Source organism: Myxine glutinosa, chromosome 13 (genome assembly GCF_964187855.1).
Source record: "Myxine glutinosa chromosome 13, kmMyxGlut1.1, whole genome shotgun sequence".
Taxonomy (NCBI): Eukaryota; Metazoa; Chordata; class Myxini; order Myxiniformes; family Myxinidae; genus Myxine; species Myxine glutinosa.
Window position 1 is genome coordinate 11,109,259 of NC_136273.1, and position 20,677 is coordinate 11,129,935.

At 45.9% G+C, this 20,677-nt stretch overlaps 1 protein-coding gene across 2 annotated transcripts in view; it reads left to right on the forward strand.

The window, feature by feature from the left end:
* The window catches only part of MORN5 (MORN repeat containing 5), a 38,658-nt gene that overhangs the window by 8,444 nt on the left and 9,537 nt on the right, over nucleotides 1-20,677 (forward strand). For both annotated transcript variants that reach the window (XM_068133775.2, XM_078767075.1), the window contains exon 3: nucleotides 6,350-6,461. In XM_068133775.2, coding sequence (XP_067989876.2) covers nucleotides 6,350-6,461 — 112 coding nt within the window. The remainder of the gene's footprint in view (nucleotides 1-6,349; nucleotides 6,462-20,677) is intronic.

Here is a 20,677-nt window from a genome sequence, read left to right on the forward strand (position 1 = left end):
AATATTTACAAGCGGATATGGATGGATGCCAATCTCATATCCGCAACATTGCACCCTTCTCTACCTCGGGGCGTTCCGACCCGATAAATTTTTACCTACGTTAGTGTGGCACTCAGATGTAGTTCCCTCTACTATTAACTCAACCCTGAGTGCGACAGTTTTACAGATGTTCACAAATGAGTAAATATGTCCCCCTGCGACGTTGCACCCTTCTCCTCACAGAAACACACCCACAGGATAACCGAATTGCGGAAAGAATCCTCAAACTAAACATACAGCTGGTAGGGAGCATTATTTATACAAGACTGATATTTACACTACGATCCAGGACCTGTTCTTTGAGGAACACATGCAGATGTTATGCATAGAGAGAGAGCACGCATGCCAGCATCGATACACCAACCCACGAGTGCTCTTTGGCCTTACGGCCTTTAATAATGTGCAGAGCACCCCCATCCAAGCACCAAAAGCACCACCCCATCATGTACAGTCAGCACCATCCGGTGCACCAATAAAGTGTTCATAGTCACCGGTGGTGTCGCAGCCGGCCGATGTTCTGCCGCTGGTCTTGCCTTCTTGGAGTGCCTTGGCCTTCTGGCTTCTTTAGAAATAAAGAAAGGCGCCAACCGCGTCCATTTCTAAACTGTGGCCGTCAGGGGGGCCAACTAAAAGTGGTTCACCTGGATGGCATAGGTGCCACGTTGACCCAGAGGTCCATCCACGGGTGGTGCTTGACCGCAAAAGAACTGCGGTCCATTGTGGGCGGCCACAAAAATTGCGGTCCATATGGTGTATCGATCCAGGCAGCAAGCAGCGAAAGTACAGGCCCACAACTGCGGAGCCAGCACCTCTCTCTCCTCTCTCTCTGCCCCAAAGCCAGATCCTCGGAGGTGGGAGACAAAAGAAAAGACAAGTGAGTAAGGTGGTAAGGGCGCAAAAGTGCACGCAATATTAGGTAATGCACACTAGGGGCACATGGGAACCAGGTGAGACAGGTACGTTCCTACCGTACGCCCCCCCCCCCCCCACCAGGTAACCTACATTGCCCCTCCCTTACCCCTTACTGTAGCCACAAAACACAACACTACCCATAAACATCTACTTTACACATCAACAAACGTCCCTACTGTCTTCCCCGTTCCTCCCATAAACCAAATTCGTCTTCTCTCCCTCCTAACCAATCAAATTTGCCATTTCCAACTCTCATCAAAATTTGCCATCTCCAACTCAACATCCAAATTTGCCATCACCAATTCATCATCAGTCCCTCCTAAGGAGGGAGAGATGGAATCACCCCAATGTCTCATCCACGTCGTGATGCGTCTCACAAATCCACACAGCAATTCTCCCTTCCTGCAACACAGAACAAAGGAACACAGGTGTGGAGTCATCATCACCACAGGTAAGTGGCTGCGTATGGTGCGACAGGTTCATCAATCCTAACTATTTCCTAAATGACTTTAACAACTTTACATTACCCGGGGTCTTTCCCTGCCAATCCATTGGCCAACTTACACTATGGGTTCTAAAAACCAATTCCCATTGACCAAACTGTGGTGCCTCTCAATTTGGGGTCTCACTCCCCCGATTCATCTCTCGGTGCCCTCGCACAATTTCTGGGCTGTGACGTGTAGCTCTCCCAGCAGGTCTACCCACCTGCACACCTCCACCACTGTAGGTGCCACCCGAGCTTACCTGCTCCTCACCCTAACCTAACTAACTGGGGAAGGCCCTCTCGCACTCTCACCCCTCAGTGCCCTCTCTGGCACGGGCTGCCCGATCCACACCCGGGATCCTCAGGCACCCACTGACACTAACGGCTCCCAGAGCCCACCTGCGGCCTCACCTGGCCGACATCCTCACAGTGGTGGAGTGCCCAAACCAACTACACACACTAACAGGCTACACGCCCAGCCATTTCCACAACACTAATGCACCCATCCACAATACCATTCTGCAACCGCACCACAAATGCCAATATCCAACCACAATTTACCTATACCCTCTACCTAACACTTACACTACCCGCCCCGGGTACTCGTGAAAAGGGGTCCACTCTTCCCCCATCCACACCTTCGCACCATGCACACCACTCCGTACCACTTACTCCAACTCTCTCCACACCAGTCATTCTCTGCTCCATATATTCCACACACCTGTACTTGCACACCTGTGCTCTCATACTTGGTGCCGCCTGCACCCTTCTCTCCACCAAGCGCATTCGCGCTGATCCACAACACTCACTACTCACACACTGCTCCACACACCTGTCCAGTTCCCACACAGCATCATCTCATCTAACTACTCCCCTCTGAAACTTGCGCTTCCCAGTCGTCCCTTTAAACTATTGCGCTCCCTCGTCATTATCATCCACTCTAATCTACCTGCGTCCCCACTACAGGTATCAGTCACTATCTAAACCTTAACGTTACCTAATGTCATCTTCTAGGGCCCTACACACAATATCCTAACCCACCCGGGCTAGTTTTCACTGCCATCAACCCCATAATCTATAGCGCATTTGCCCCACCTCATGGGAAGGGTGGCAGGGATGCCACCCTTAGCCACCATCATACGGCGCGAGTGGGACCTTGTGGGACCACCTCGTATGCGAGTCGTTGCCCGCCTGCCGGACCCCGTGCGTCGCCCCTTGCGGAGTCAGCGCGGGGCCGAACCGGCCGGGCCCCCACAGTACATTACCCCCAAGGGGCTCCCGTGCCTCCCCTGTCCCTCTAAAAACTACCCCTGTTGGTGTCGATGCATGGGTCACACTTCCGCAACCCGCTACCCATTCCATACCACCACAACCTTGCTCACTCACACCTCGCACCTCTCCCATCACCGGACCCTCTCGCTCGCATCCTCGTTCCATACCCTCCGGACCAGCCATACACCTCACTCTTGGCCTCTCACGAACATCCGGGTCTATCTCGACCCCCAAGCTTATTAAATCACCTGGCGCATCATACGCACGACCATATTGGTCACCACTTACACCGGGTCCTCTTCCTCTTCGCTTCTCCTCCATCACCTGCGAATCCCTCATCCGGTTAATGAGCACATCATCACAATCCGAACACAGACTTTGGACCAATTCTTTTACTTCCTCCTTTATCTCTTTCTTATCCTCTCTCCGTCGCTTCTTAATTTCGCTCACCCCTTCTTCCACTTCTTCTAATTTCTGCTTCACCTCCTTCATCTCCTCGTGCGCCCCCTTAAGTTCTTCCTCTAACTCCACCTTATTTTTTTCTATGTGCTCCCGCACCTCCCGCTCTTTAACCTCCATCACCTCTACCACCTTGTTCATTTTCCTCGTCAGGTCCTCATGTACCGTCTGACACTCTTTTTTAATTACCCCTACGTCCTTTTTCATCTCCTTCTGTGTCGATTTAAAACCCTCTATTACCGCTGTGTTCTTCTTTACCTGGTCCCCCAACTCCTTTTGTCCCACTGTCAGTTGTTCTACTCCCAGCGTCAACTCCTCTATACCACCTTGCAATTTTACAGTCCCCTTTCTCACCTCCTTCTCCATGCGCTCCTTACAGTGCCTCACCTCCTCGCGCACTCCTCCGACCTCCTCACTCACACCTCTTCTGATCTCTTCTCCCATCACTTGCATCTCCTGCCCAGATGCCACCCTCATCTGCTCCATTTCCTCCCTGTGAGCATCCAATTTAGTTTCTACCCCCATTCTGACCCCCTCTATCTGCTGCCCCATTTGTTTAACTTCCCTTTCCGCTTGGTCCCTCATGTCCCTCAATTTGCCTTCCATACTGTTTTCTAACCCCTCTAACCCCTTTTGCATCCCTTCCATTTGATTCTCTTGAGCGGCCATTCTGTTTTCTACCCCCATTAACCCGTCCTGTATTTCCCCTAATCTATTGTCTAATCCCTCTATTCTACTCCCTAACCCTCCGATCTGGGCCCCCATCCTTTGTTCTAACCCCTCACCGGTACTCCTCGCTTCGTCCCTCATTACCCCCATTTGGCCCTCCAATCGCTCACCCTGAGCATCCATCCGGTTCCCCATTACCCCCATTTGGCCCTCCAATCGCTCACCCAATCGCTCACTATCAGCCCTCATTTGCTCACTATTAGCCCTCATATCGTCCTTCTGCAGGTTGAGGGACGCCTGCATTTGCGCCATAAATTGCTCCATGAGGGCCTGCATTTGGGCCATCCCTCCCACTTGTGCAGCGGGTGCGGCCGCCGCAGCCATGTGCGAGGCGCCATTTTGTGAACCTGCCGCCCTCACTGCTTCGCTCTCCTCTAGTCCCTCAATTTGGTCCTGGATCGACCCTGCCTCACACTCCTCTACCGGAACCCAGCCGTCTTGATCCGCCATAGCGCGACTTTCAAAATTCGGGTTTTTATTTTTGTAAAACAAAATCAAATTTCGCCGTTAATAATTTCGAGCGCGTGAAGCGCGCTTCGGGTCCAATCCCACTTCCCGACACCAATTGTTACGGACACGGCTGATTAAGATGTTATGATGGGCCGAGCGGAATGGCCGCCGTGTTCGCACAGTTTACCCGATTCCACCCGACGTTGACCAAATCGCGCTATGCTAAATCAATGAAGGAAAGGACACAACGGCTGGGATAAATGAAACGACACAAGGGGTACAGTTCTCAAGACCTCCGGAGGAGGATATAATTGGTGATGCAGAAAAGGGGTAGATTACAAGGTAAGAGGTAAAGCACAGAAAAGATGGGCACTTAGACACAGTCTTATCTTATTCCCGACAGACCACAGACAAACGGAACAAGACTGACTTACACAGGGATTGATGGCAGGGAAGGACAGGCAGTCGATAGCACAAGGTGCACCTTGGCTCAGGGACAGGATACAGCTCGGTCCAGTCCAGAGATGCGGGGAGGTATTGCCGCGCTCGGAGGTGGCGTCTTATCTCCCCAAGCTGAGGGCGCATCTGACGTCACCTCCCTCTTCCTGCGCATGCTCAGCGGGGAGTGACACGCCCTCGGCTCGTTGGCTCCGCCCAAGATGGGAGCGGTCCGCCGCTTCTATTGGGTGCGGGGGGTTACCGGGCTCCGCCCTTGACGAGGGGCTGACAGCGAGCCCCTACGTGGTAACCCCGTCGAGCACATGCTCGATGGCGGCTCGTTGGAAAGGCTTGGTGCCCTTTCAACTCCCCCTACCAACCAAGCCGGAGTGAGGACGCACACTCCCCGCGCCGCCGCCGCTGTTGTTGTTGTTGATGTTGTTGTTGTTGTACCATGAGGAAGAGCTGCGGGGAGGTATTGGGAGGTCCTAAACTTCCTAACGGTGCCATACAATCACATTCTGGTGCAACGAAGAGTCAGAATTAATGGAAACGAGTCCTTAACTGACATAGACTAAGAATAACTAGCAAGATGTCCTATAGTTGTCTACGTGAGATGCGGTGGACCTGGATGCGACATTTAATGGGGGAAATAGGGGAAGGTCGGGTCTACAGAGTGTTGTTTACAGAAAATGGGACTAGGGAATGGGGAATTGGGGATAGTTGGGAAGTACTGAGGAAATAGGGGAATATTTACAAGCGGATATGGATGGATGCCAATCTCATATCCGCAACAATATTCTTTTAAAGTTTTCCCTTTAAAAACTTTTTTCTCTGCAACCACTTGTCCGATCGATGTGGAGCTTTAAACATAGAAGGGACTCCTCATGGAGATTATTTAATTGATAACTGATATCATGGGTTCCATTGTATGGCAGCTATATTGAAGTAAAGGAAAAAAATTGGACATATTTTTCTCTGAAACCGCTCAACAAAAAAAAATGAAACTTGGCATATGTCATCAACTCCCCATGGGGCATATCGGGTGATAACTATGACATCATCAGTGAAGTGGTATTCCAGCCATAATTGGTTGAATCCAAATGCTTAACCTAATATATCTGATGTGTGTGATGAGTTAAATTTATGATGTCATCGGTCACGTGGTCTGGTGGCCATATGGATGGAAAATAAAAACGTGAGAAAATCTTCTTCTCCAGAACTGCTTCATAGATTGAGACTAAACTTCATGCATATGATCGACTCACCATGGGGAATATAGTTTGAATTTTTTTTTTCATATTCACCTTCATTGATGCAATTTAGCCTTAATGTGCACAAAAGTGGTTGTTAAATATCCTAATAATCAATCGATAATTATCAATAAAGCTACGGATAATGGGAACGTATGTTACAGCTCAGTTAACGATGGTATTTGCGCGTGAGGCTTCACTATGCGCTCTACGAGTGCCATTCTAGTTTATATTTGTTACAATAAGTTAAAGCAAATACATTTGTCATAAGGTTGAACTTGTATACAATAATTATCTGACTCTGGTTTTGCAGGGCGTGCACATATTTGCAGATGGCCTCGTGTATGACGAGAGTGACTGGACATATTGCGACGGCCGCCAACGTCAATATTACTCCGAGATATGCGATGGGTTTAAGCCGGCAGGTATGCCTGGATGAGTCAATCCTTCCCACACATTGAGTTTCATATTCGGTACGATACATACAAGTGGTGAATTTCAGCATTTTGATAACTTAACAATTCTGATTCTCCATTTTATAATCCCAGTTCCATCATATACCATAGCGGAGTGCATGCGGCCAAGGAATACAATAATGTTGTGAAAAACGGGCCCACCAAGCGGCCATGGAGAGGCCACACCACACATTAACCTTTGGACTGTCACGAATGTGTTCAATGACCACATGGGGGTTTTCAGAGCCCCAGATACTCACATTGTGCTGGTTGACCTTCTCCGATATATGAAAGCAAGCTTCCTCTGTGAACATGACCTTTTTCAGGTAATCTTCGTCATTCTCTATGCAACTGAGCATTTCCAAGACAAACGACTTGTGTTTGGGTCCGTCATTTGGTTTGAGTTCCTACAGAATGTGCACCTTATAGGTAAAAAGCTTCCGTCTTTTATGCAAAATCCTGTGTACAGTGGTGGTTGGTAGTCCCAGCTCTCTGGATGCAAATCCTGTGTACAGTGGTGGTTGGTAGTCCCAGTTCTCTGGATGCAAATCCTGTGTACAGTGGTGGTTGGTAGTCCCAGCTCTCTGGATGCAAATCCTGTGTGCAGTGGTGGTTGGTAGTCCCAGTTCTCTGGATGCAAATCCTGTGTACAGTGGTGGTTGGTAGTCCCAGTTCTCTGGATGGAATTCCTGTGTACAGTGGTGCTTGGTATTCCCAGTTCTCTGGATGCAAATCCTGTGTACAGTGGTGGTTGGTAGTCCCAGTTCTCTGAATGCAAATCCTGTGTACAGTGGTGGTTTGTAGTCCCAGTTCTCTGGATGCAAATCCTGTGTACAGTGGTGGTTGGTATTCCCAGTTCTCTGGATGCAAATCCTGTGTGCAGTGATGGTTGGTAGTGCCAGTTCGCTGGATGAGCGTCTGATTGATTTTTCTGGGACTTTGTTAAAATGATTCACACACTTGTTCAACGTCTGCTGCACTTGTGCTTGGTCGATCGGTACTTTTATGTTTCTGACCACGAGGCTAAACCTCGTCTCCTTAAACCTCTCGTACCACTCTCCGATACTCGTCCGCGATGGCGGATTCCTTCACACCTTGTACGGAAATTACGCTGAACTTGCGTGTCGGATCTGGTCTCTATGAACCATTCGACGCACTAAGCTTTCTCCTGTAGAGTCGCCATTTTCTTTTGCATTAAACCGCCAGACCTGAAAATAAAGAAAACTTTGAGTTCCTGTATCAAGAGATTCCAAGATTGAACATTGACCATACGAGTTGATAATTTTGAATTATTTACGATGGATGAGTTTATCACTTTTGGTTCTTAAAATATAAAACGCACTGAGGCCAAACAGAGGCTTGATGAGGAATGAAGTGATGAATCTTTGAAGGAATGAAGTGAAGGAATGAAGTGAAGTTTCTTTCCTCAATAGCTATGAAATGCAGACATACCACTAAGAGAATTCTGAATAATGAGTGCATAGTTAATTTCACCATCTAAGAGTTGTTGCTAAACCTTTTGTGGACGATATAAAGCACAACTCTGAACAAGACAACTGTCTCAATTTAGTCACAACACAACGGAAACACTTCCAAGATGGTGGGAAAACAACAACCGCACTCATTTTCAGGCTCTGAATGCATCGCACAAAGTACGCTTAAGATTTGCTTCAACTGAGAATGCACGTTCAATCGGCAAGACCCTCGAGTTACCTATAACAAAACACCAGGTATCATCGATTCATGGAGATAAAATTGTAAAACATCTTGTTGTGTAAACGTTGTGGGTAGTGTCCACAGCGAAGGCATGAAAGGTGAACATGATCAGACCTGGGGAGTAGTTTCTCTGTGTCATCGATGGGTGGGGGTTTGGTGCCCAAGGTACTGATTGGGCCCAGGTTGTTTATTGCGTTTATGGTGATTTGGGTGTGGATGTGTTTTTTGTAGTTTCCCTTGTTTGGTGGGGGGATGTTACGAAGGATGTCACTGTAGTGTCTTTGTGGTGGAGTTTTAATGTGAATAGGAGCCTGGAGGTGGTTGTACATGTTGTGGCATGGGTGATTGTGGTTGGCATTTTGCAGCTGCAAATCCAAGTGTTCTTTGATTTTTAGCATTTTTACTTCTGTGTGTAGGTGCTCGATGGATGCTGTTAATGTGTAACCTGTGATTATGCGAAGGGCTTTGTTTTGTATGGTCGGTCTGCAGGTGTTGAGATGTGTGTTTGATAGCCTGGAGGTTCAAGATGAGCTGATGTAGTTGATGCCTGATCTAATGCGCTGTTTGTACGTTAGTGATGTTGTTTCTTCGTGGTGTCCGAAGTCGGTGCCTGTGAGTGCCTGAAGTGTGTTCATCCTGAGTGTGCATGTTTTTTATGCCTCCGCCCCCGAAGGTGGCCGGAGGCATTATGTTTTTGGGTTGTCCGTCCGTCCGTCCGTCCGTACGGGCTAAACCTCGTTTTTTCTCAGCAACCATATGTCCGATTGAGACAAAACTTTCAGGGTAAGAGTGACATCCATGCAGAATGTTTTTATGATAATTGTGATGTCATAGGTCACGTGGTATGGCAGCCATCTTGGATTAAACGCAAATAATTAAAAAAAGATTTCTCAGAAACCGCTGAATGGAAAAATTAGAAACTTGGCACATTGTGAAGTACTCCCAACGGGGAACAAAAGCATGATAATGATATCATAGGTGAAGTGGTATACCAGCTATAATTTTTTTAATTTAATTCCATATCCTAAAAATCTGAAATTTCATGTACATAATCTATGACCCATTTGTATTGAAATATTAAATTTATGACATCATAGGTCACATGGCTTGGCAGCCATATTGGATTTAACCTAAAACCTTTAAAAAACATCTTCTCTCAATCCACCAAATCAATTGACTCAAAACTTTACGTGTGTCATTGACTAGGCATGGCGATTAAAGGATGATCACGAAAACATGAATTGGTCACATGGTGTGGCAGCCATATTGGATTGAAGGAAAATATTAAATAATTATATCTCTGAAACAGCTTACCCTATTGATGCGAAATTTTACAAATATCATCTAACAACATTGTTGCATATAGTTTGAAAATGATGTCGTAGGTCACGTGATTTGGCAGCCATCTTGGATAGAAAAACGAACCTTATCCGATCATTATGAAACTTCACAAACGTGATCCCCTACCCATACATATGCAGAGTGTACATTTTTAAGGTCACATGTCATGTGGTTATGGCAGCATTTTAGCTTGAAAGCCGATATTTAAAAAATTCCCTTCTCTGAAACAGCTTCACCGATCGATGTGAAACCTGTCATGGCTGGTGAAAATGTGATGCTTGAAAACGGCTGAAGGGATTTAAATCAAACTTGTTTATTTTTAGGACAGTGGACGAGGGAATCTACCCGTTGTTGGACTATGCGGAGGCATATTGGCGACAAAATCACAATGTTCTGGTTTAATGTTTGTGATGTGATATGAGAATGACATGGATGTGTTAAAAGTGACGCCTACTTTTTCTGGTGTGTGTGTGGGATAGGGATGTTGTTCAGTGAGTGTGATGTGTTGTGCAATAAGGTGTATGTGTGTGTGTACGTCCGAAAATCATCCAAAAAAATCACGGCTGGGCCAATCTCCTCCAAATTTTGCATACGTGCCCAGTGTCTGGTCGTGGGCAAAATATCCCCCAATTTGCCCCTCTATCCCCACAAGGGTGGTGAGCTGACTTAATATTTTCACTTGTATGGCTGGGACAATCTCTTTTAGTCTGTTGATAGTGAGCCAATTGAAGTAAAACACCTTGTCAGGTGACTTATCAGGTAAGCAAACGGAGAATCTGACAGATATATCACATGATGGTAGTCTTTAACTGGAATTCAATGAAGTGCATCTCAATAATTTTGGCAGAGAAGAGAATGTCTCCATCAGGGAAGGGAATGTTTCCAACAGGGAAGGGAATATTTCCAACAGGGAAGGGAATGTTTCCAACAGGGAAGGGAATGTTTCCAACAGGGAAGGGAATGTTTCCAACAGGAAAGGGAATATTTCCAACAGGGAAGGGAATGTTTCCAGCAGGGAAGGGAATGTTTCCAACAGGGAAGTGAATATTTCCAACAGGGAAGGGAATGTCTCCAACAGGGAAGGGAATGTCTCCAACAGGGAAGAGAATGTCTCCAACAGGGAAGGGAATATTTCCAACAGGGAAGGGAATGTTTCCAACAGGGAAGGGAATATTTCCAACAGGGAAGGGAATGTTTCCAACAGGGAAGGGAATGTTTCCAACAGGGAAGGGAATGTTTCCAACAGGGAAGGGAATGTTTCCAACAGGGAAGGGAATGTTTCCAGCAGGGAAGGGAATGTTTCCAACAGGGAAGGGAATATTTCCAACAGGGAAGGGAATGTCTCCAACAGGGAAGAGAATGTCTCCAACAGGGAAGAGAATGTCTCCAACAGGGAAGAGAATGTCTCCAACAGGGAAGAGAGTGTCTCCAACTGGGAAGAGAATGTTTTCAACAGGGAAGAGAATGTCTCCAACTGGGAAGAGAGTGTCTCCAACTGGGAAGAGAATGTTTTCAACAGGGAAGAGAATGTCTCCAACTGGGAAGAGAATGTCTCCAACTGGGAAGAGGATGTCTCCAATAGGGAAGAGAATGTTTCCAACAGGGAAGAGAATGTCTCCAACTGGGAAGGGAATGTCTCCAACTGGGAAGAGAATGTTTCCAACTGGGAAGAGAATGTCTCCAACTGGGAAGAGAATGTCTCCAACAGGGAAGGGAATGTCTCCAACAGGGAAGAGAATGTCTCCAACTGGGAAGAGAATGTCTCCAACTGGGAAGAGAATGTTTCCAACAGGGAAGAGAATGTTTCCAACTGGGAAGAGAATGTCTCCAACAGGGAAGAGAATGTCTCCAACAGGGAAGAGAATGTCTCCAACAGGGAAGAGGATGTCTCCTACAGGGAAGAGAATGTTTCCAACAGGGAAGAGAATGTCTCCAACAGGGAAGAGAATCTCTCCAACTGGGAAGGGAATGTCTCCAACAGGGAAGAGAATGTTTCCAACAGGGAAGAGAATGTCTCCAACAGGGAAGAGAATGTCTCCAACTGGGAAGGGAATGTCTCCAACAGGGAAGGGAATATCTCCAACAGGGAAGAGAATGTCTCCAACAGGGAAGAGAATGTCTCCAACAAGGAAGAGAATGTCTCCAACAGGGAAGAGAATGTTTCCAACAGGGAAGAGAATGTTTCCAACAGGGAAGAGAATGTCTCCAACTGGGAAGGAAATGTCTCCACTGGGAAGGGAATGTCTCCAACAGGGAAGAGAATGTCTCCAACAGGGAAGAGAATGTCTCCAACTGGGAAGAGAATATCTCCAACTGGGAAGAGAATGTTTCCAACAGGGAAGGGAATGTTTCCAACAGGGAAGGGAATGTTTCCAACAGGGAAGGGAATGTTTCCAACAGGGAAGAGAATGTCTCCAACAGGGAAGAGAATGTCTCCAACAGGGAAGAGAATGTCTCCAACAGGGAAGAGAATGTTTCCAACAGGGAAGGGAATGCTTCCAGCAGGGAAGGGAATGTTTCCAACAGGGAAGGGAATGTTTCCAACAGGGAAGGGAATGTCTCCAACAGGGAAGAGAATGTCTCCAACTGGGAAGGGAATGTCTCCAACAGGGAAGGGAATGTCTCCAACTGGGAAGGGAATGTCTCCAACAGGGAAGGGAATGTCTCCAACTGGGAAGGGAATGTCTCCAACTGGGAAGGGAATGTCTCCAACAGGGAAGAGAATGTCTCCAACTGGGAAGGGAATGTCTCCAACAGGGAAGGGAATGTCTCCAACTGGGAAGAGAATGTCTCCAACTGGGAAGAGAATGTCTCCAACAGGGAAGAGAATGTCTCCAACAGGGAAGAGAATGTCTCAAACAGGGAAGAGAATGTCTCCAACAGGGAAGAGAATGTCTCCAACAGGGAAGAGAATGTCTCCAACAGGGAAGAGAATGTCTCCACAAGGGAAGAGAATGTCTCCAACAGGGAAGAGAATGTCTTCAACAGGGAAGAGAATGTCTCCAACAGGGAAGAGAATGTCTCCAACTGGGAAGAGAATGTCTCCAACTGGGAAGAGAATGTCTCCAACTGGGAAGAGAATGTCTTCAACTGGGAAGAGAATGTCACCAACTGGGAAGAGAATGTCTCCAACAGGGAAGAGAATGTCTCCAACTGGGAAGAGAATGTCTCCAACTGGGAAGAGAATGTCTCCAACAGGGAAGAGAATGTCTCCAACTGGGAAGAGAATGTCTCCAACAGGGAAGAGAATGTCTCCAACTGGGAAGAGAATGTCTTCAACTGGGAAGAGAATGTCTCCAATAGGGAAGAGAATGTCTCCAACTGGGAAGAGAATGTCTCCAACTGGGAATGGAATGTCTCCAACAGGGAAGGGAATGTCTCCAACAGGGAAGGGAATGTCTCCAACAGGGAAGAGAATGTCTCCAACAGGGAAGAGAATGTCTCCAACAGGGAAGAGAATGTCTCCAACAGGGAAGAGAATGTCTCCAACAGGGAAGAGAATGTCTCCAACATGGAAGAGAATGTCTCCAACAGGGAAGAGAATGTCTCCAACAGGGAAGAGAATGTCTCCAACAGGGAAGAGAATGTCTCCAACAGGGAAGAGAATGTCTCCAACAGGGAAGAGAATGTCTCCAACAGGGAAGAGAATGTCTCCAACAGGGAAGAGAATGTCTCCAACAGGGAAGAGAATGTCTCCAACAGGGAAGAGAATGTCTCCAACTGGGAAGAGAATGTCTCCAACAGGGAAGAGAATGTCTCCAACTGGGAAGGGAATGTCTCCAACAGGGAAGGGAATGTCTCCAACAGGGAAGGGAATGTCTCCAACAGGGAAGGGAATGTCTCCAACAGGGAAGAGAATGTCTCCAACAGGGAAGAGAATGTCTCCAACAGGGAAGAGAATGTCTCCAACAGGGAAGAGAATGTCTCCAACAGGGAAGAGAATGTCTCCAACAGGGAAGGGAATGTCTCCAACAGGGAAGGGAATGTCTCCAAATGGGAAGAGAATGTCTCCAACAGGGAAGAGAATGTCTCCAACAGGGAAGAGAATGTCTCCAACAGGGAAGAGAATGTCTCCAACAGGGAAGAGAATGTCTCCAACAGGGAAGAGAATGTCTCCAACAGGGAAGGGAATGTCTCCAACAGGGAAGGGAATGTCTCCAACTGGGAAGAGAATGTCTCCAACAGGGAAGAGAATGTCTCCAACAGGGAAGAGAATGTCTCCAACAGGGAAGAGAATGTCTCCAACTGGGAAGAGAATGTCTCCAACTGGGAAGAGAATGTCTCCAACTGGGAAGAGAATGTCTCCAACTGGGAAGAGAATGTCTCCAACTGGGAAGAGAATGTTTCCAACTGGGAAGAGAATGTCTCCAACTGGGAAGAGAATGTCTCCAACAGGGAAGAGAATGTCTCCAACTGGGAAGAGAATGTCTCCAACTGGGAAGAGAATGTCTCCAACTGGGAAGAGAATGCCTCCAACAGGGAAGAGAATGTCTCCAACAGGGAAGAGAATGTCTCCAACAGGGAAGAGAATGTCTCCAACAGGGAAGAGAATGTCTCCAACAGGGAAGAGAATGTCTCCAACAGGGAAGAGAATGTCTCCAACAGGGAAGAGAATGTCTCCAACAGGGAAGAGAATGTCTCCAACAGGAAAGAGAATGTCTCCAACAGGGAAGAGAATGTCTCCAACAGGGAAGAGAATGTCTCCATCAGGGAAGAGAATGTCTCCAACAGGGAAGAGAATGTCTCTAACTGGGAAGAGAATGTCTCCAACTGGGAAGAGAATGTCTCCAACAGGGAAGAGAATGTCTCCAACAGGGAAGAGAATGTCTCCAACAGGGAAGAGAATGTCTCCAACAGGGAAGAGAATGTCTCCAACAGGGAAGAGAATGTCTCCAACAGGGAAGAGAATGTCTCCAACTGGGAAGAGAATGTCTCCAACTGGGAAGAGTATGTCTCCAACTGGGAAGAGAATGTCTCCAACTGGGAAGAGAATGTCTCCAACAGGGAAGAGAATGTCTCCAACAGGGAAGAGAATGTCTCCAACAGGGAAGAGAATGTCTCCAACAGGGAAGAGAATGTCTCCAACAGGGAAGAGAATGTCTCCAACTGGGAAGAGAATGTCTCCAACTGGGAAGAGAATGTTTTCAACAGGGAAGAGAATATCTCCAACTGGGAAGAGAATGTCTCCAACTGGGAAGAGAATGTCTCCAACAGGGAAGAGAATGTCTCCAACTGGGAAGAGAATGTCTCCAACAGGGAAGAGAATGTCTCCAACTGGGAAGAGAATGTTTCCAACAGGGTAGAGAATGTCTCCAACAGGGAAGAGAATGTCTCCAACAGGGAAGAGAATGTCTCCAACAGGGAAGAGAATGTCTCCAACAGGGAAGAGAATGTCTCCAACAGGGAAGAGAATGTCTCCAACAGGAAAGAGAATGTCTCCAACAGGGAAGAGAATGTCTCCAACAGGGAAGAGAATGTCTCCATCAGGGAAGAGAATGTCTCCAACAGGGAAGAGAATGTCTCCAACAGGGAAGAGAATGTCTCCAACAGGGAAGAGAATGTCTCCAACAGGGAAGAGAATGTCTCCAACAGGGAAGAGAATGTTTCCAACATGGAAGAGAATGTTTCCAACAGGGAAGAGAATGTTTCCAACAGGGAAGAGAATGTTTCCAACAGGGAAGAGAATGTTTCCAACAGGGTAGAGAATGTTTCCAACAGGGTAGAGAATGTTTCCAACAGGGAAGAGAATGTTTCCAACAGGGAAGAGAATGTTTCCAACAGGGAAGAGAATGTTTCCAACAGGGAAGAGAATGTTTCCAACAGGGAAGAGAATGTTTCCAACAGGGAAGAGAATGTTTCCAACAGGGAAGAGAATGTTTCCAACAGGGAAGAGAATGTTTCCAACAGGGAAGAGAATGTTTCCAACAGGGAAGAGAATGTTTCCAACAGGGAAGAGAATGTTTCCAACAGGGTAGAGAATGTTTCCAACAGGGAAGAGAATGTTTCCAACAGGGAAGAGAATGTTTCCAACAGGGAAGAGAATGTTTCCAACAGGGAAGAGAATGTTTCCAACAGGGTAGAGAATGTTTCCAACAGGGTAGAGAATGTTTCCAACAGGGAAGAGAATGTTTCCAACAGGGAAGAGAATGTTTCCAACAGGGAAGAGAATGTTTCCAACAGGGAAGAGAATGTTTCCAACAGGGAAGAGAATGTTTCCAACAGGGAAGAGAATGTTTCCAACAGGGAAGAGAATGTCTCCAACAGGGAAGAGAATGTTTCCAACATGGAAGAGAATGTTTCCAACAGGGAAGAGAATGTTTCCAACAGGGAAGAGAATGTTTCCAACAGGGAAGAGAATGTTTCCAACAGGGTAGAGAATGTTTCCAACAGGGTAGAGAATGTTTCCAACAGGGAAGAGAATGTTTCCAACAGGGAAGAGAATGTTTCCAACAGGGAAGAGAATGTTTCCAACAGGGAAGAGAATGTTTCCAACAGGGAAGAGAATGTTTCCAACAGGGAAGAGAATGTTTCCAACAGGGAAGAGAATGTTTCCAACAGGGAAGAGAATGTCTCCAACAGGGAAGAGAATGTTTCCAACAGGGAAGAGAATGTCTCCAACAGGGTAGAGAATGTTTCCAACAGGGAAGAGAATGTTTCCAACAGGGAAGAGAATGTTTCCAACAGGGAAGAGAATGTTTCCAACAGGGAAGAGAATGTTTCCAACAGGGAAGAGAATGTTTCCAACAGGGAAGAGAATGTTTCCAACAGGGTAGAGAATGTTTCCAACAGGGAAGAGAATGTTTCCAACAGGGTAGAGAATGTTTCCAACAGGGTAGAGAATGTTTCCAACAGGGTAGAGAATGTTTCCAACAGGGAAGAGAATGTTTCCAACAGGGAAGAGAATGTTTCCAACAGGGAAGAGAATGTTTCCAACAGGGTAGAGAATGTTTCCAACAGGGAAGAGAATGTTTCCAACAGGGTAGAGAATGTTTCCAACAGGGTAGAGAATGTTTCCAACAGGGTAGAGAATGTTTCCAACAGGGTAGAGAATGTTTCCAACAGGGAAGAGAATGTTTCCAACAGGGTAGAGAATGTTTCCAACAGGGAAGAGAATGTTTCCAACAGGGTAGAGAATGTTTCCAACAGGGTAGAGAATGTTTCCAACAGGGTAGAGAATGTTTCCAACAGGGAAGAGAATGTTTCCAACAGGGTAGAGAATGTTTCCAACAGGGTAGAGAATGTTTCCAACAGGGAAGAGAATGTTTCCAACAGGGTAGAGAATGTTTCCAACAGGGAAGAGAATGTTTCCAACAGGGTAGAGAATGTTTCCAACAGGGTAGAGAATGTTTCCAACAGGGTAGAGAATGTTTCCAACAGGGTAGAGAATGTTTCCAACAGGGTAGAGAATGTTTCCAACAGGGTAGAGAATGTTTCCAACAGGGTAGAGAATGTTTCCAACAGGGTAGAGAATGTTTCCAACAGGGAAGAGAATGTTTCCAACAGGGTAGAGAATGTTTCCAACAGGGTAGAGAATGTTTCCAACAGGGTAGAGAATGTTTCCAACAGGGAAGAGAATGTTTCCAACAGGGTAGAGAATGTTTCCAACAGGGTAGAGAATGTTTCCAACAGGGTAGAGAATGTTTCCAACAGGGAAGAGAATGTTTCCAACAGGGAAGAGAATGTTTCCAACAGGGAAGAGAATGTTTCCAACAGGGTAGAGAATGTTTCCAACAGGGAAGAGAATGTTTCCAACAGGGTAGAGAATGTTTCCAACAGGGTAGAGAATGTTTCCAACAGGGTAGAGAATGTTTCCAACAGGGTAGAGAATGTTTCCAACAGGGTAGAGAATGTTTCCAACAGGGTAGAGAATGTTTCCAACAGGGAAGAGAATGTTTCCAACAGGGAAGAGAATGTTTCCAACAGGGTAGAGAATGTTTCCAACAGGGAAGAGAATGTTTCCAACAGGGTAGAGAATGTTTCCAACAGGGAAGAGAATGTTTCCAACAGGGTAGAGAATGTTTCCAACAGGGTAGAGAATGTTTCCAACAGGGTAGAGAATGTTTCCAACAGGGAAGAGAATGTTTCCAACAGGGAAGAGAATGTTTCCAACAGGGAAGAGAATGTTTCCAACAGGGAAGAGAATGTTTCCAACAGGGAAGAGAATGTTTCCAACAGGGTAGAGAATGTTTCCAACAGGGAAGAGAATGTTTCCAACAGGGTAGAGAATGTTTCCAACAGGGTAGAGAATGTTTCCAACAGGGTAGAGAATGTTTCCAACAGGGAAGAGAATGTTTCCAACAGGGAAGAGAATGTTTCCAACAGGGAAGAGAATGTTTCCAACAGGGAAGAGAATGTTTCCAACAGGGAAGAGAATGTTTCCAACAGGGTAGAGAATGTTTCCAACAGGGAAGAGAATGTTTCCAACAGGGTAGAGAATGTTTCCAACAGGGAAGAGAATGTTTCCAACAGGGAAGAGAATGTTTCCAACAGGGAAGAGAATGTTTCCAACAGGGAAGAGAATGTTTCCAACAGGGAAGAGAATGTTTCCAACAGGGAAGAGAATGTTTCCAACAGGGAAGAGAATGTTTCCAACAGGGAAGAGAATGTTTCCAACAGGGAAGAGAATGTTTCCAACAGGGAAGAGAATGTTTCCAACAGGGTAGAGAATGTTTCCAACAGGGTAGAGAATGTTTCCAACAGGGAAGAGGATGTTTCCAACAGGGTAGAGAATGTTTCCAACAGGGAAGAGAATGTTTCCAACAGGGAAGAGAATGTTTCCAACAGGGAAGAGAATGTTTCCAACAGGGTAGAGAATGTTTCCAACAGGGAAGAGAATGTTTCCAACAGGGAAGAGAATGTTTCCAACAGGGAAGAGAATGTTTCCAACAGGGAAGAGAATGTTTCCAACAGGGAAGAGAATGTTTCCAACAGGGAAGAGAATGTTTCCAACAGGGAAGAGAATGTTTCCAACAGGGAAGAGAATGTTTCCAACAGGGAAGAGAATGTTTCCAACAGGGAAGAGAATGTTTCCAACAGGGTAGAGAATGTTTCCAACAGGGAAGAGAATGTTTCCAACAGGGTAGAGAATGTTTCCAACAGGGAAGAGAATGTTTCCAACAGGGTAGAGAATGTTTCCAACAGGGAAGAGAATGTTTCCAACAGGGTAGAGAATGTTTCCAACAGGGAATAAAGCAGTTTTCAACTCCTCATTCCATACAGTGCTGGAGGAGTGCATGTAAATCAAACAAATAAACACACAAACACACAAATTTTCATGATATTTTGTGGGTATCGCATATAATCACCACAGCAACACTTAAACACAATGGTTTTTTGTGGTATAGCTTACTATAGGGATGGTATATTGTTATGTCTCTAATATACAAGTGGGGGTAGTACCATATGCTTAGATACAGTCACGTGAAAAAGTAAGTTCACCCCATGTAAAGTTTTGACTTTTTCAACATATTTCAACATACAGCTATTTGATCTTCATTTCAACATTATTGACAGATAAAGGTGATATAATATAACAAATATCATGAAACATTTACATTTTGTTGTCCATTGTATAATTTAAATAAACATAAATGCAAATTTTGCATGTGGAAAAAGTAAGTACACCCTTGGCTCTAATAGGTGGTATTGCCCCGTTTGGCAGAAACAACCTCAAGTAGGCGTTTCTTTTTACTGTCTACCAGTCTCTGACATCGACTGGGAGAAATTTTTGCCCACTCCTCCATGCAGAATTATTTCAGCTGTGCGATGTTTGAGGGGTTTCTTGCATGCACAGCTCGTTTCAAATCCCCCCACAACATCTCGATGGGATTTAGGTCCGGGCTTTGACTTAGCCATTCCAGAACCCTCCATTTCTTTCTTTTCAGCCATTCCTTGGTGGATTTAGTGGTATGTTTAGGGTCATTGTCATGTTGCAAGGTCCACCTTCGGTTGAGCTTCAACTTTCCGACAGATGGCCTCACATTGTCCTCAAGCACCCTCTGGTACAATGAAGAATTCATAGTGGATTCTATGATGGTGAGCTGCCCAGGCCCTGATGCAGCAAAGCTGCCCCAAACCATAATATTTCCACCACCATGCTTTACAGTTGGTATCAGGTTCTTGTGGTCAAATGCTGTCTTTGGTTTTCGCCAAACATGTCTTCTGGTACTGTGGCCAAATAGCTCTACCTTTGACTCATCTGTCCAGAGCACATTGTTGCAGAAGTGCTGGTCTTTGCCGAGGTGTTCAATGGCAAACTTTAGTCTTTCCCTGATGTTCTTTCTGGACAGCAAAGGTTTCCTCCTGGCACACCTCCCATGTAGATCAAATTTGTGCAGCCTCTTTCTAATGGTAGACTCGTGCACTTTGACATCAACAGTGGCAAGAGCTACCTGTAGGTCCCGTGATGACATTCTGTGGTTCTTAGAGACTTCTTTCAGCATTTTGCGGTCTGCTCTCAGGCTGAACTTGCTGGGGCGGCCTGGCTAGAACAAGTTGGCAGTTGCTTGGAATCTTCTCCACTTGTAGATGATCTTCCAGACAGTCGAATGATTGATTTCAATTTGTTTGGAGATCTTTTTAAATCCCTTCCCAGACTCGTAGGCATCTATAACCTTCTTTCTGAAGGCCTCAGAGAGCTCTTTTGATCTAGGCATGGTGACGCCGCACACTTCAACAACAAAGAGCAAACCAAAGTAAATGTCTGAGGTTTAAATAAGACAGGTTCCTCCAAGATCCTCTCTAACGATGTTCTAATCATTTGCACCTGAGCTGGTGTACCTGATTCTAATTTTAGGTATTTGAAGTAGTGATAAATGTCGGGGTGTACTTACTTTTTCCACATTCGAAATTTGCATTTATGTTTATTTAAATTATACAATTGACTACAAAATGTAAATGTTTCATGATATTTGTTATATAATATCACATTTATCTGTCAATATTGTTGAAATGAAGATCAAATAGCTGTATGTTGAAATATGTTGAAAAAGTCAAAACTTTACATGGGGTGTACTTACTTTTTCACTTGACTGTACATGATTAGCCACATTTGTCCAATGGTGAATAGATGTCTGAAAAGTCACTTCTGGGATTCTCCCAGAGGAGTCTTTCTTGTTACACCAGCATTC